This window comes from Grammomys surdaster, unplaced genomic scaffold (genome assembly GCF_004785775.1).
Source record: "Grammomys surdaster isolate TR1022 unplaced genomic scaffold, NIH_TR_1.0 797, whole genome shotgun sequence".
Taxonomy (NCBI): Eukaryota; Metazoa; Chordata; class Mammalia; order Rodentia; family Muridae; genus Grammomys; species Grammomys surdaster.
The window spans coordinates 449,797-465,350 of NW_021605216.1; the positions used below are offsets into that span (position 1 = coordinate 449,797).

General features: G+C 47.6%; 1 protein-coding gene and 1 non-coding gene across 3 annotated transcripts in view; both read right to left on the reverse strand.

The window, feature by feature from the left end:
• The window catches only part of Galnt10 (polypeptide N-acetylgalactosaminyltransferase 10), a 152,446-nt gene that overhangs the window by 41,034 nt on the left and 95,858 nt on the right, over positions 1 to 15,554 (reverse strand). For both annotated transcript variants that reach the window (XM_028782510.1, XM_028782511.1), the window contains exon 4: positions 14,423 to 14,589. In XM_028782510.1, coding sequence (XP_028638343.1) covers positions 14,423 to 14,589 — 167 coding nt within the window. The remainder of the gene's footprint in view (positions 1 to 14,422; positions 14,590 to 15,554) is intronic.
• LOC114633932 lies at positions 9,894 to 10,000 on the reverse strand. Its single transcript, XR_003713263.1, has one exon. It is a non-coding gene; the product is annotated as a U6 spliceosomal RNA (small nuclear RNA).

Below are 15,554 nucleotides of genomic sequence, written 5' to 3' on the forward strand. Positions count from 1 at the left end.
CACACACACCACACACACACACCACACACACCACACACACACCACACACACACAAACACACATACACACACCACACACACCACACACACCACACACACAAACACACACACACACACCACACACACACAAACACACACACACACACCACACACACACACACACACACCACACACCACACACACACACACACACACACACACCCCACACCACACACACACACACACACCACACACCACACACACACACACACCCCACACCACACACACACACACACACACACACACACAGGTCATTGGTATTTTGTGTGTTGTCTGCATTGCATAGAAACAGGTCCTTTGCAGGCAGTTCCCATACACCAAGCCTTTCCCCCATCAAAGCCTGCCCACGGTTGTGCCTGGACTCATCTGACGAGCTTCATGCCAACCTTCGGAATCTCATCTGCCTCATCTGAAACATGGCAACCAACCACCTTATTCCTGGGGGGCAGAGATGGTTGCAGTAAAATCAAGCCAGGACCTAAGAAGCAGCTTCTTTGACAGCAACATTTGCTGCCTTGCATACCCCTTTTGCTTCTGTGTTTTTATTTTGTGAATACTTACAGGGCCAGCCAACTTTTAAGGCTTGCCCACTCCCACTGAGCCTGGCTCATCCTGTGACTGCTTACTCACAGTCAGAGGCAGGTGCCTGGCCCAGAGCCTGGGGCCAGGGACTAAATCACAAGGGTTCCAACAGTGAATGGCTTGACATCCAGGCACTGGGACCTCCCAGGCAGTATAGTAAAGTGGGGGCAGTGTTTTCAGAGCAGAAGCCTAGCTACCTGACCTGGGGTAGGGATGGGGATGAGGGCTGTCAGTAAGCACGGGACCGATGTGCACACTCAGGAACGAGGATGGTACAGACTGGAGCTGAGGCTGGAGCAGTGTGCGTGTGCGTGTGCGTGTGCGTGTGTGTGTGTGTGTGTATCTGGCTTGCTCCCGAGGGCAGATTCCCTGGCTCCTTCCTGCAGCAGCACTCGGCCCTGGTCTGTCTCACCCCCGTCCCACGTGGTGCTAGGGGACATCTCAAATCTATCAAGTAGATGACATGTGCCAGCCAAGCACGCTAATGAGTTGGCAATCTGGCTGGGAGGTGACAAAAAGATAAACAGAAACAACAGCTGGTGAGTGGACCAGAGCAGGGGTGGGGTGAGATAATCGTGATGGCAGGAGGTGCCCAGGAAATGTCAGGGTGACCACTCGGCGCACCCACGTACACGTATCACTTCTGCTCTGAGTTCTACCAGTTTATTACTGTGTTGCTTTCCCTCCACCCAGTAATGCAATGTGTGTGTGTGTGTGTGCCAGCTTTCTGTGTGCGTACACACGTGTGGTATCCATAAGTCAACACCAAGTACTTTCCTCCACTTTATTTTTTTCAGATAGGGTTGTCTTAGGGTTTCTAGTGCAGTGAAATAAAACTGTGACTATGATAACTCTTACAAAGGAACACATTTAATTGGGCCTGGCTTAGAGTTCAGACACTTGGTCCATTATCATCTTGGCAGGAAGCATGGTGGTACACAGGCAGATATGGTGCTGGAGAGGTAACAGAGTTCTACACTTGGATCCACAGGCAGCAGGAAGAGAGAGCGACACTGGGCCTGACTTGGGCTTCTGAGACCCCAGTGCCCAGGCCCAGTGGCACACCTCCTCTGACAAGCTATACCTATCAATAGTGTCACTCCCTCTAGGTCTAATGGGGGCCATTTTTATTCAAACTACCACATCGAGTCTCTCACTGAACATGGAGAACACGGACTCAGATGCTGGCTGGCGAGCCCCTGAGTTCCTCCTGGCTTCCACTCCTCAGTGCTAAGATTGCATGTATATGTTGCTCCACCCAGCTTTTTATGCTAGGGAATAAAGTCAGGTCCCCACGTGTGTCCCCACGTGTGTCCCCACGTGTGTGCAAGCACTTTATTGAGCCATCTCCCTGGCTTGTACTGTCAGTCTTGTCTGTGTATTTGCTCTGCTGACTCCTGCTCACTTTGCTAATTCTTCTCCTGTAGCGCTCTGTAGAATCTTTGTCTCCTTGGGACATGGCCCTGTCTTCTTCTACCTCAGATATCCCTAAAGCCTCACTCAAAGCCTGGAATGCACTGGGGCTCAGCAGAGACTTCTGGAAGCAGACAAAGGCGAGGACAAGCTGGCCCAGTGGCCTAGTCTGGGACTCTACTCACTCCTTGATAGAGTACTCCAGCAGATCCTCCTTAGAAAGAGGGACCCTGAGTGTGACAACTCTCCCTGAGCCTCAGGGTCTGTGAGACCCTTGGCCAGACTGGACTGGGTATGGTGAGACAGAACTTGAAAACTTTTTGGGGTGGAGGGTGTTAGTACGATTTGTGTTTATTTACAATTTCTGGCCACGGCCACTCCCAAAAATAAAACCCAAGAACACCTTGGCCTCTACTGGCCCTGGAGATGGAAATCACAACTAGCACAAACCCACAAACCTACAAACAAACAACTTCCTGGGGGCTGTAGGGGCACAACTGGTTAAGAGCACTTGCTGCTCTTCCAGAGAACCAGAGTTCAGTTCCTAGCACCCACACTGGCAGCTCACAAATAAATGCCTTGTGCTAGCTAATCTCTGTTGTCAACACGACTATATCTGGAATCAACTAAAACCCAAGTTTCATGATCTGGATTGGATCAACTGAAGTGGGAGGAGCCACCAAAACCCCCCACAAAAGGATGTGGAAGAAGGAAGCTTTTGCTCTTAGCCCATGTGCCCTTGCTCTAATGGCAAGTTCATCTATCTAGCTGCCGAGGCACTCCCTTGCTGGTATTAGAACCTACTTCTTTTGGATTTCAACACAGACCAAAGACCAGCAGCTCTCTAGGAATTCTCTGGACTCCTGCACCAGCTTGGGACTGCTGAAGACATCCATTCTCATGGACTGAGAAACTACCAGAATCAGCCACTGTTGGACTACCTAGCTACACATATAAAAGAATATATTCATTGTATCCATTCCGTTCATTTTAGGGAACTCCAACCAATACACAAGTGTGAATCCAGCCACCCTGACCCACTGCTAAAACAAAACAAACAAAAACAAAAAAACACCCTAAAAATCAAAAACAAAATCTTAAAAAAGATAAATTCCTGGCCAAAGCCAGGTTCCTGGCATTACTGACAAGGGGTACGTATGTGGGTAAGAATATAGCCCTCCATTCTTCCTGGAGCCCCGGCTACTTTTGTTCTGGAGGGGGTTAGTGTTGAGGAGGGTTTCTGCTGGGAGGACCACAGATCCTAGTGCAACCTTCAGATGTCATAGCAGAATTCAGGACAAATTGTATCCAGAGACGGAACCGTGTGAAGTTCCTTCTAATCGATGGCCAAGGCATGATATAGTACACAGGTGATCAAAGGTTTCATAAACCAAACATGAATCAAATTTCCTTGGCATTGGCATCAAAATGTCTAGGCACTTGGCGGAGGATACCTTCCTTAATTTGGCCAAACACACATTTCCATTCCTGCAGATCTGTGCCACCCAGCACTAGCTGACCTGGACAACCACTAACAATCTCAATGGCTACATCATAGCACATGCCATGTGGGTGTTGGGAACAGAACCCAGGCCTCTCTGCAAGAACAGCAAGTGATCTTTCTAAAACTTTTTCTTAGAGCTGAGGACTAAATCCAGGGCCTTTCGTTTGCCAGGCAAGCACTTTCCCACTGACTCAACTCTACAAGGTGGTCATTCCATGTCTGTCCTCCTCAGTTAATCCTTTCTGGAAATGCATGAAGATGTGCCTCATTTTTTGTCATAGCGTTTATCCCCTATCCCATTTTTGAGACAGGGGTTCTCTTGGCAACCCTGACTGTCCTAGAACTCAATATATAGACCAGGCTGGCCTCAAACTCACAGAGCTCTGCCTGCCTCTGCCTCCTGAAAGCTGGATTAAAGGCCTGTGCCACTAGGCCTGGATCCTTGGTGTTTCTTAATCCAATCAAGTCAGTGATAGAATTTAGTGGTCACACCCATGCTGGACACTTCAGTATGGTTTTTTGTTTGTTTGTTTTTGTCTTTTTCTTGGTCAATTTCACCTGCGAAGGTGGGGTGTGTGTGTGGCAGCTATGCTCCTGTGGGGCTGATGTTAGTTGTGGGACAAAGTTAAGACCCTGCAGTCTTGCTTCTTGAGGGGATGGAGGGTCTTATAGCAGCAGCCTGAATTGTGGGGACTTGACCATGTGCCCACCTTCTCTAGGGGTTTGGTGTCAAGTGTGGCTATAGCTGCTAGGAACTGGTGCTCCCTGAACGTGGAGCAGGACTTGTCACTAACTGGTTCTGTGAAGTAAGGCAGTTCAATAGTGCAGTTGGGGAACAGATTCCTGCAAGCAAGAGAGGGTTCACTCCCCGGAACTGAAGCCACGTGGCCTCCGGAGATGAAGCTTCCTGGGGGAGGGGAGACTTGATCTCCTCTAGATTTGAAAACAGGCTTTGCACATGGGTAACAGTTTACTGAGCACAAAGAGCTAGATGCCTGAATCGAGGTCTTCCTCCTTTCCAAAGTTAGGAAGACAAGCTGAAGCACGCTCATGTGGGTAGAGGATTTTGGATATGCAAAGGCTCATGAGTAAGTTACGCATGTCCCAAGAAAACCAAGAAAAACCAGAGACCCTTTAAACCCGCTGCTCATGGTTGTGAAAGATGCAGTCTACCCCTGAGGAAGATGGACAGGGCAACAGAACAGGCAGGACATTTCTGCCTGAGGACCAGGTAGGGCCCCAAGCACGTTCTCCCATAAAATTTTTTTATTGTTCATTCAGGAACAATTTATTCTATGCCCTGTGAGTTTAGAGTTATGGTCTTGGTGGAAGCCTCAAACAGGTGATTATGATAATTTAGAGAGAAAGTACCTAGCCATTTCTGTCACGGGACGCTCCAGCTGGAAAATAATACCATCACCATGTATTTATAGAGTGTGGAATGATTCCGAAGTGTTATTATTACCTCATCCCCATGGCCGGCCAGGGAACCAGGCTGTGGCTCTACTGTGGGGCCCTGACCAATGGCTGTCCTCTCTGGGATTTAGCTTCTCGACTGAAAAAGGAGGAGCTGAAATTCACCTTAGCTTGTACAATACTTGCCTGCATGCATGAAGCCCTGAGTTCTATCCCTAGCGCGGCATAAACTTGACCTGGTGCAGGGTGTAAATTTATAATCTAAGCAGCTGGGAGGTGGAGGCAGGAGGATCAGGTATTCAAGGACCATCTTTTGGCTACATAGCAAGTTTGAGGTCAGCCTGGGTTACAAGGGACCCTATCTAAAAAAAAAAAAAAGAAAAAGAATGTTCAGCAGTGGTCTGAGTAAGAATGACTCCAACCAAAGAGTGAGTATGCGCAGGCTGGACTCACACATTTGTGGCAGATGTGCAGCTTGGTCTTCATGTGGGGTCTCCAAACAACTGGAGCGAAGGCTGTCTCGGACCCTGTTGTCTGCCGTTGGATTCCCCTTCCCTCTTGGACTGCCTGGTTGGCCCTCAGCAGGAGAGGATGTGTCAAAGTCCTGCTGGGACTAGATGTACCAGAGTGGGGTGGTGCCCAAGGGGGGTTCCCCCTTCTCTGAGGAGAAGGGTTGGAGGTAATGGGGGGATTTGTAAGGGAGGGACTGGAAGGAAAGGAGGGAGGGGCCATGGTTGGAATGTAAAATGAATAAAAAAATTATTAAAGAAAAGAATGACTCATAGGCTCATAGACTTGAATACCTTGTCATTAGGGAGTGGCAGTATTTGAGAAGGACTAGGAGGAGTGGCCTTGTTGGAAGTGTGTCACCCAAGTTAGAGGTTTCAAAAACCCACACCAGGCAGCATCTGTCTCTTGGCCTGCAGATTGGCTGCTGCTCCAGTACCTTGCGTGTCCCCATGTTCCCTGCCATGATAAACCTCTGAAATTGTAAGCAAGCCCCAAATTAAACGCTTGCCTTTATAAGAGCTGCCATGGTCATGGTGTCTCTTCACAGCAACAGAACAGTGACTAAGAAAGCTCGTATACCTGTTTTTTGTTTTTCCCACCAGCTATTCCTCAAGAGGTCTGAACAGCCCTGACACCCAAGGCTGGATTTCTTATCTCTGGCTCCCAGGGTTATCCCTATCAGCATCCCCAGGGAAGCTGGCTGTGATCCAGTTCCCTGGTTCCACCCAGACAGGTGGAGAGGGTGTGGCCTGGGAATCTGCACAACACACACATTTCTCAGATGATCTCATGTACAGCCAGCTTTGAGAACTTCTGCTCTCTGCCTCCTGACTCTTTGGCTTAGGTCTTGTCCTATAACACAGGTGAGTCCTGATGGGGTGTGGGGGGACAGGGACAACAGACATGACACCGGGGATGGGACAGACTAGTGTCTGTTAAGTGTAGCTGACAATCTGGGTAATGACAGCCTCTTGAGGATATAACTAGAACCCTCACAACCAGAACAGGATGGTTTAATAGTTTAAGTGAGATCTCAGGATTAATGAACAGTGGTTGAAATGACATGAGGGACCATAAATCCTGGCCTGATGTGGGAAAGTGATGATTTACAACAAGGCTTCCTGGAAGAACAAGGTCTGATAAGCCTGCAAGGCTGACACTCACCTCCCCCCAACCCCCACCCTGCCAAGGGATGTGTGCTTTCTCATATGTGTGGTGGCACACTTGCCAGGATCACACCCTCCAAATATGCTACAAGGTGCCCTCAGTGGCCTTGGCATACCTGCAAGCCAGAGTTTCCCATAAGTCTGAAAGCCTTACTTTATAATGTTTCAGACTGAAACCAAGGACTCCGTACATGCTAAGGTAACGCCTTCTATCACTGAGCCACTGTCCCAGCCCCTTGCTGGAGATTCTAGGCAAGCATGGCCCCAGTTAACAGTAATAACACAGCCTGGTTGTAACAGTGACAGACAGACCATGGTTGTTCACTGAATGCTGGCCCGGAGCATCAACTCACTGAATCCTCATTTAGCCCGGACAGGGAAAGTGGAAGTGATGGCAAATCCACTCCCATAGGCTTGTACGAGAAGAGAAGGCAAATGCTCTGGGGACAGGGACAGGATGTCCTGATGGTGTACACTAGCCTAAAGCACACTGGATTCATGCCAGGCTGGATGGCATGCAAGGAAGCATGTGAAGGAGACAGGTTTACTAACCGGAATTTGCTTCTTATTTCTGTTTTATCCTCCCCCATTTTGGTGTGTGTGTGTGAGGGGGGGGGGAGGGGGGGAGGAGAGAGAGAGAGAGAGAGAGAGAGAGAGAGAGAGAGAGAGAGATGGAACACCCAGGGCCTAGTACATGCCAGGCAAGTGCTCTACCACTGAGCTACCATACCCCACTTTCCACTTTCCTGTTCCCGAAGCCTAGGTGGGAATAGGACGGGCGCTAGTGTCCACTACATAGAGCGTCTTGCAATGGCCTCTACTTAGGAAGGACTGCTCGATGGTCAATCTCCCTCACTTCTGTGTCACAGGGCTGTCCCAGACCAGATGTGGTACGTTGTCTGGGAAAGGTCAGGGCTGGTCGCTGTGAGGCCCAGTAGAGTGACCGTTAGCTGGAATTCATGATGAGAGGCTAGCAAGCAGTTCAGAGGGAGAACACTCTAGCACGCATTCTGACAGCATGTAGGAACAAATCTATCAGAGCAGGCTTGGCAGAGAGCAGAGCTTCCCATTCTCCTGCTGTGTTTCCTCACTGTGGCTGTCTACAGAGCCCAGGAGATCCCCTTGTAAGCAGCAGGCTCAGACGTGGAAAGCCAGCAGCAGACAGGAAGAAGTTAGTGGCTATTCTAGAGTTCCTACTCACTCGCACATAATGTGTGCATCTCTAAGAAATGAAGCAAATGAATATAATTAATTTTTAAAAATCACTGTGGGATCAAAGAATGTTTCTGGAAGGAACTCAATGTGCAGGTTTCCCAAGGCTAAGCAGAATACATCTTACTTTATAGGGCCAATGTCGACACCAGAGGTTCAACATATGCCTGACCCTTTGTTCTCTGGAACGATGTAAAAATTGCACGGCCATAAAATTTGTTAATTTGAGATAAGAAAGAAAGAGGAAATGGCAGATGAGAAATTAAGCTTCCGAGGTTGGAGAGTACTGGATACTATTTTCTCCTTTCAGAAAAATCTCAGAATAAAGACACATAAGTGTGTGGATCTGGCCAACCTGATCTTCAGCACTATGAGCTGTGCCTAGCTGGGGCTATGAGAACCAGTGACATGTTAAAGCCAGATGGTAACAGCTTCAAAGGTGCTTCTGGATTCAAATAAAACCACCACTGGCTCTGGAGTGACTGGTGCCTGACAAGACATGCCTGTCGTCTCAGAAAAGCAGGAAGAATTCTTGTGGTGTCTGTAAGCCATGACTACATCTGGAGGCTGCCAGGTGAGTGCATCTGTGTTTGTGTGCACAAGCCCGTGTGCATATGTGTGTGTGTTAGTGTGCATGTCTCTAAGTGTTGGTACTGGTGTATGTCTCTCTCTGTGTGTGTGCATGCATATTTATGCATGTGTGTGTTGGTGTGTATGTCTGTGTGAATTGGCACTGGTGTGTGTCAGTTTGTGTGTGTGTGCAATGTATCCATATGCATGTGTGTGTTGGTGTGTGTATGTCTGCATGAGTCGGTATTGGTGTGTGTGTGTATATGCATCCAAATACCTGGGTGTGAATGTGTGTGCATATGAATGAATGTATATGTTGGTGTGTCTATGGACGTATATACATGTAACGTATACATATGCATGCATGTGGCTGTGTGTGGGTGTGCAGATATCTCTGTATGTTGGTGCTGATTCATGTGTTTGCATGTGTGCATGTGAGACCATGCTCATGTGTGTGTTTGTTGGTGTTGGTAGTAGATGACACCTATCTTTTGGCCAATGCCCTTCCTTAACTTATTATGAACAGTATTATTTAAAGGATCTGAACTAATGCTTAAGAGAAATAAAAACAGGAGACAATATCTTTCAGAGATTTGGGTAAGGATCAAATGTTGTGATTAAATATTTTGAATTTTACTTAAGAGTTTTGCTGTTTTATCTAGGAGGTGACGTGCAGGGCAGGGAAGGGTGTTGATTTCCTACACTCTGGGTTTATGCTAAATATATGCATTTTCCCTTTTGGCAAATGGTAGCTAGCAGAGGCTTTCCAGTCAGTCAGGTCGGTTGCTACAACGTGTTTAAATCACTTGTTTTAGTTACTTTTCGTTGCTGTGACTAAATGTCTGACATGAAGCAACTCAGGACAGTGGTTCTCAGCCTTCCTAATACTGAGACCCTTTAATGCAGTTCCTCCTATTGTGGTGACCCCCAAGCATAACGTTATTTACATTGCTATTTCATAAGTGTAATTTTGCTATTGTTATGAATCATAATGTACATACATGTGTTTTCTGATGGTCTTAGGCAAGTCCTTGTGAAAGGGTCATTTGACCCGAAAAGGGGTCTCAACCTGCGGTTGAGAACCACTGACTTAAAGGGAGAAAGTTCTACTCTAGCTCACGCACTAATTGAGGGGGTACTGTCTGTCAGGGCTGGGGTGGCACAGTGGAGGCTAAAGTGTTGGGAGCATGTGGTTGGGACTCATCACACCTGCAGGCACATGGAAGCAGAGAGCAGACGGAAAGTAGGCAACAGGCTTTAAGACCTCAGGAGCTAGCACTGACCCACCTCTTCCAGTAAGACTGTACCTTTTTTTTTTTCCCCAAAGAAGCCCCATTTTCATTATAGAGAGCACACAAAGCTCTTTCCTTGTCAGGATAAGTCCTGTTCCCCTTCTCCGTGGTGACAAATACTATCTCTTCATTTCCTGTTCTATCTGTACTTCCCATGATGATTAAAGTCTTTGTAGAGATAGCTGATCCATTTGTTAATGAACGCTTCGTGAATTTGCCTGTCATCCTTGTGCACGGGCCACGCTAATCTTCTCTGTATCATTCCAACTGTAGTCTACGTGCTGCCAAAGCAAGCACAAGGCTCTACTTCATAAAGGTCCCACAATCTCCCCAAATGGCACCACCAACTGGGGACCAAGTGTTTAAACACATGAGCCTGTGGGGACAATTCTCATCCAAACCATCCAATCACAACAGGGCCTGGTCTATCATCAGCACCCTCTCGGTGTTAACGCTCACTTTCTTCTTTGTGCCCCCTGCTTAGTCAGTTCAAATGAGTGACACTTAGCAGGTTTCAGTTGGCAGAGTGCCCAGCAGTCACCTGAACACAGACTGAGAGCAGGGTGATTCCATGTCCTCTCTCTGGGGACATTTCCCTGAGCAAGGAAATGTTCTGCTCCGCTGGCTTCATTCCCCACTCATTACTCTTTTAGTGAAACACTGAAACCATTTACAGTTTGGTTTCAGAGTCCTGGGAGAGGATCCAGTCAAGGAAGAGCTTTCCATGTAAGTACAAGGACCTAAGTCTGATCCCCAGCCTAAGAGGAAAGCTGGGCATGGTGCTGCATGCTTGTAATCTCAGAGCTGAGGAGGCTGAGACAGCAGAATACTGCAGCTCACTGGACAGCCAATCTAGCTGAGTAGCAAGCACCAAGACACTTAGAGGCTCCCTCTCGAAAGCAAACAAACAAAACCACCAACACGCCAGGTGGATGGCTCCTGAGAAAGATGTGAAGGTTAGCTTTAATTGTCACTCAGGATGGTGAGATGGCTCGGTGTGCTTGCAACAAAAATCTGACAACCTGAGTTTGGTCCCTGGGACCTACATGGCAGAAAAAGAGAAGTAACTTTCACGAGTTGTCATGTGCCCAAACACATACCGATGAACACGCAGGCAAAAATAAAATATAATTTAAAAACGTTTAAATAGTCAACAAGATACAACAGAGAATCCCCTGAGACAAGATCTTCAGTGAGGGGCTGCCTACACTGGGTTATTAGCCTGTGGACATGTCTGTGGGGGACTGTCTTACTCAAGTTAATTGATGGGGAAGACCCCAGCCTACCATGGGTGGCACCACTCCCTAAGTGTGGGGGGGTGGTCTTTTACTGTCTAAGAATAGAAAAAAAATCAAGCTGAGCACAAGCACGCAAACGGGCACACATGCATTCACTGCCGTCTGCTCTTGACCATGGATGTGATGTGACCAGATGTCTCAAGTTCTTGCCACTGTGACTTCTCTGCAGTGATGGGCTGCCACCTGGAATTATGAACTCAAATAAACCCTTTTTCTCCTAAGAAGCTTTTTGTCAGGGTGTCTTACCGAAGCAACAGAAATGAAACTAAAACAAATGACATCTGAGACTATTCACTGGCTGGCTTCACACACACACACACACACACACACACACACACACACACACACACACGCTCATGGAGAAGGCTTAAGTCGGCACAGGAAATCCAAGAGAAAAGGCACAGCTGAGTGCCCCGGCTGTGCACAGTTTTTAAAATGCAGACAGCTCACCGCCTCAGTGGAAGTGTCACTTTCTGAAAATATAATGCAGCTATTTTTCCACTACAGAAACAATCCTTTCCCACACACCGGAGCTCTTGATGCTTCAGATGCAATCTGAAGAGATTCACCTGATTCTTTTCTTTCCCAGGACATCATTTATATAGTGCTTGATTCAAAAACCCAAGCTTTTGCTTTCTTAAAGATGCGCAAGATGTCCCATAAATACATTGATTCTTACACCTTGTGTTTTTGCCAGACACTCCCTGAAGGTTTATAGATTTCTTTCATTACAAACTAATTGCTATTCCGGAAGTGCTTGAATCTCAACAGTCCTCTATGTTAAGTATGAGGGAAAGTGCCCAGGAGATCAGCTAAAGGTGAAGAGAGCCTGCAAGCCAGTGACACCAGGGATGGATAGGAGGGCCTGCAAGCTAGTTTGTGGTCACAATGACACTAGGGATGGACAGGAGGGCCTGCAAACCGGTGTGTGTGGTCACAGTGTCAAGAGGAATAGGTAGGAAGACCCACAAGCCTGCATGCATCACAGTGACACCAAACAACCATTACTGTAGATCTGGGGTTCTTAGAATTATGGAACCCATCTCAGGCTAGACCCAGTTCCATGCCAAGTTACCTGACTACTCTTAGAATGCGTGAGGGGGTACGCTACCCTACAGCATCCGTTCAGCCTCCGTTTCCCTTTCTGTGTGACGGAAGTCTTACTGTGCAGAAGATACCCCATGGCTGTCACCTCAGCATGTCAACACTCCAGGTAGCTCACAGTTAATCCGAAGACGAGACAACAGCACTGCTTATCCGCTTACACGCTCACAGCTGAGCTCCTCGGGAAAGATACTGTTCAAAAGTAGGGAAGCCGTGGAACGGAGGAATGTGTAAACAGGTCCCAGAAAGCCTAGCTGTGTGATCTCCCAGGATGCTCCAGCAGTGTAGCTACTAAGCACAGCTGGGGAGGAGCCACTGTAAGAGGAGCAGCCCAGAGCAGGCCCTGGGAGAGATAGGTGGGGGTCCATTGACTCTGCTGTTGCAGGTGGACAAGCTGGGGACTCTTAAGAGTGGGTGATGCTTTGGAGTAAGTGTGTCAGCAAAGTTGAAAAGACCATTTGCCCCTATGGAGGGTCACTTGCTCCCTCGGGCCACAAAGGCCTTTGTGTTATATAACGGGATTCTCTGACCTGAGGATAGTAAAGCCAAGCTAGGAGGAGGTTGAGATAAGAGGCTGCAAAGAGAACAGTAGAGAGAGGACATGGGGTAGTCCACCACAAACCAGTCATAAATAACTGCCAGAAGCAGTTATAACAGCCAGCAGAAACAGGCTTATATTTGCTCTCCCTGCGTGAGGCACTGCCCCAAGTGCCTTACTATCTATTGTCTAGTATCTAGCAATTCATTTAACAGTCAGGGTTCCTAAAAGGAAACTGATCTTACTTATCCCTTTTTACACATGAGGGAGCTGAAGCACAGAGTGGGTCAGGTACCTGGGCTATGGTCACAGAGCAAGTGGGAGTCAGGGGCGAGGTCTGAGGCTAGCTACTTCCAGGCTTGCAGCTAAAAGCCGGATTAGCTACAAGATAAGGAAGGCTTCCCATCGCTGTCGAAGGTTCACCAATCTTACTGGATACCCGAGAAGTGACAGGCTGGGAGCTGGAAGGCAGTCTGTCTTGGGTTTCATGTCTGGCTGCACCTGTGTGTTTCTTCAACCTCTAGGTGAGATGCACAGTCAAAAGGTTCTGCATATGGACACCATCACATGGATGGAGGCACACAGACACAGCTTGGTACTGCTGTGATAAATGCCACAGGCAGGCTGGCTTCTCAAACTTATTTCATGCCTCTGTCCTCCTGCCTCTACGTCAGACACAAAACCTCATAGCTTCCCACACTGATAGAAGGACCAGATCCCAGAACCCCTGGCTACAAGGTTCTGGAGAAACTTCTAGAAAAAAAGATGAAGCTTAATAGGAGGAAGCAGTGCCTTTTACCCTGAACGTCCACAGGTCTCAGCAGCTATTTTGTGACCAGGAGGAAAGGGACAAGACACTGAATGAGTTAAGGGCCTGGCTTTGTTTGTTTTTATTACAGCTCCTAGTCTGGTTAGTTCTTACTGCCAACTTAGTACATATAGAGTCACCTGAAAAAAGGCAATCTCAGCTGAAGAACTGCTTGATCAGACTAGTCTGTGTGGATGTCTGTACGGTATTGTCTTCATTGTTGTTTGACAGAGCAGGGTCTGGCCCACTGTGGGCTGTGTAAGAAAGCTGGCTAAGCAAAAGTTAGGGACCAAGCAACATTCCTCCATGGCTTCTGCTTCAGTTCCAGTTTAATCTCTTGACTCGACTTCCTTCAATGATGAACTGTGACCATAAAAGTAAACATTTTCCTCCCTCAAGTTGCTTTGGGTCATGGTGTTCATCACAGTAACAGAAAGCAAACTCGGTTAGCCCCCAGATATGAGAAATACCAGTCCTGTAAACAGGTAGACAGGAAAGTGAACAGATCCGTGACTTAAAACAGCTGTTGTTCATCTAGTTTTCTGTTCTTCATGGTTTACGGCATTTCCAAACCATCAACAGGGGATTAAAATAGGATCTGTTAGAAAGCTGGAGAAATGGCTTAGTGGTTAAGAGCACTACCTGCTCTTCCAGAGGTCCTGAGTTCAATTCCCAGCAACCACATGGTGGCTCATGGCCATCTGTAATGGGATCTGATTTCCTCTACTGGCATCCATCCATCCATCCATCCATCCATCCATCCATCCATCCATCCATCTTTTAAAAAATAGGACCTGTTGCTGGGACACTGTGAATGGGGAAGTGAGATCATGTGTAAGGTCTCAGGTCTTTGTAGTCACTGCTGCATAAGTAAGGAATCATATACCACACTGCTCGGAACCTGTGTTCTCGGCAGCATCCCTTTGTAAGCATGGAGCTCAGAAAGCAGAGCCAGGGTGGGTGAGGCCTACCTCGATCACTGAAGTCATCGACCAACACGATCTCCGCCACTAGCTCTGGGGGCGAGCGGTTGAGCACGCTGTGAACAGTGCGCAGCAGTGAGGACCAGCCCTCGTTGTGGAAAGGGATGATGATGCTGGTGTTGGGGAGCCTCTCCAGGTAGAGCTTGCTGTTGCAGCTGGAGGGAGACAAGGAGGAGAGACGACACAGAGTCACCATTCAGCTCTCACACTGTGGCAGGAACTTGGGTGATGCTTCAGGGTAAACAGGAGTCCCAAGTCCTTTGCAGACATTAGGGTAGGAGAGAGGTGGAGAAGTTGAGTTTGTCTTTTTTTTCCCGCAATTTGCATTCTAACCCTAGACAACACCGTCCTTTCACTCTACACAAGTACAAACACAAACTTATCTAAAATGATACAAAGTTATAAAACTCACAACAAATTTTTTTGTACTGACTGTATAAAAAAAAGCTAAAAGAGGTGATGTACACATTACCAAGGTTAACCTGTGACACCACCACCATGAACGGCAGGTGACAATGGGGGTGGGGTAGGTTTCCCCGTAGAACTGGCTCACAAAGTTTAGAAAGTAACAGAGACACGGAGACAGGAAAGACAAGCATTTGTGGAAGAATTCTTCAAAGGTTTTTAATCCTAGAAGTTGAAGAGGGTTCATGTAGTGGAGAGACATGGTCAGGTCTAACAGAAGAGCAGCTTGGTCCTCTCCACAGGTATGGCACAGCAACAGCAAGGGTGTGACCAGGTTGTCTGACTGATCCTAGGTCATCCGTGGAAAACAGTGTGTTGCCATATAGAGGCCTGCTTGTCCCAGCTGGCTGTCCCAGGAGAAGCTGGGTGCACCTTTAATCTTAGCACTGACTATGGGCTACAGAGCCAGTTTGGGGACAGTCAAGACAGTCACTACAGTGAGATCCTGTCTCAAACAAAACAAAACAACAAACAAACAACATAAACTAAAAGCAGGGTAGGATATTTAGTTGGTGCTCCAGTTTCCCTGGTCTTACGTTCTCCTACAGTTGGCTGGTTTGAATGAAGATTAAAACCAAGTGTGTGTATACGAAGGACAGGTCTCCTGCGTCTCTCAGATTGTCCATCATTTCCTTATAATTGGTGTGCTGAAGAC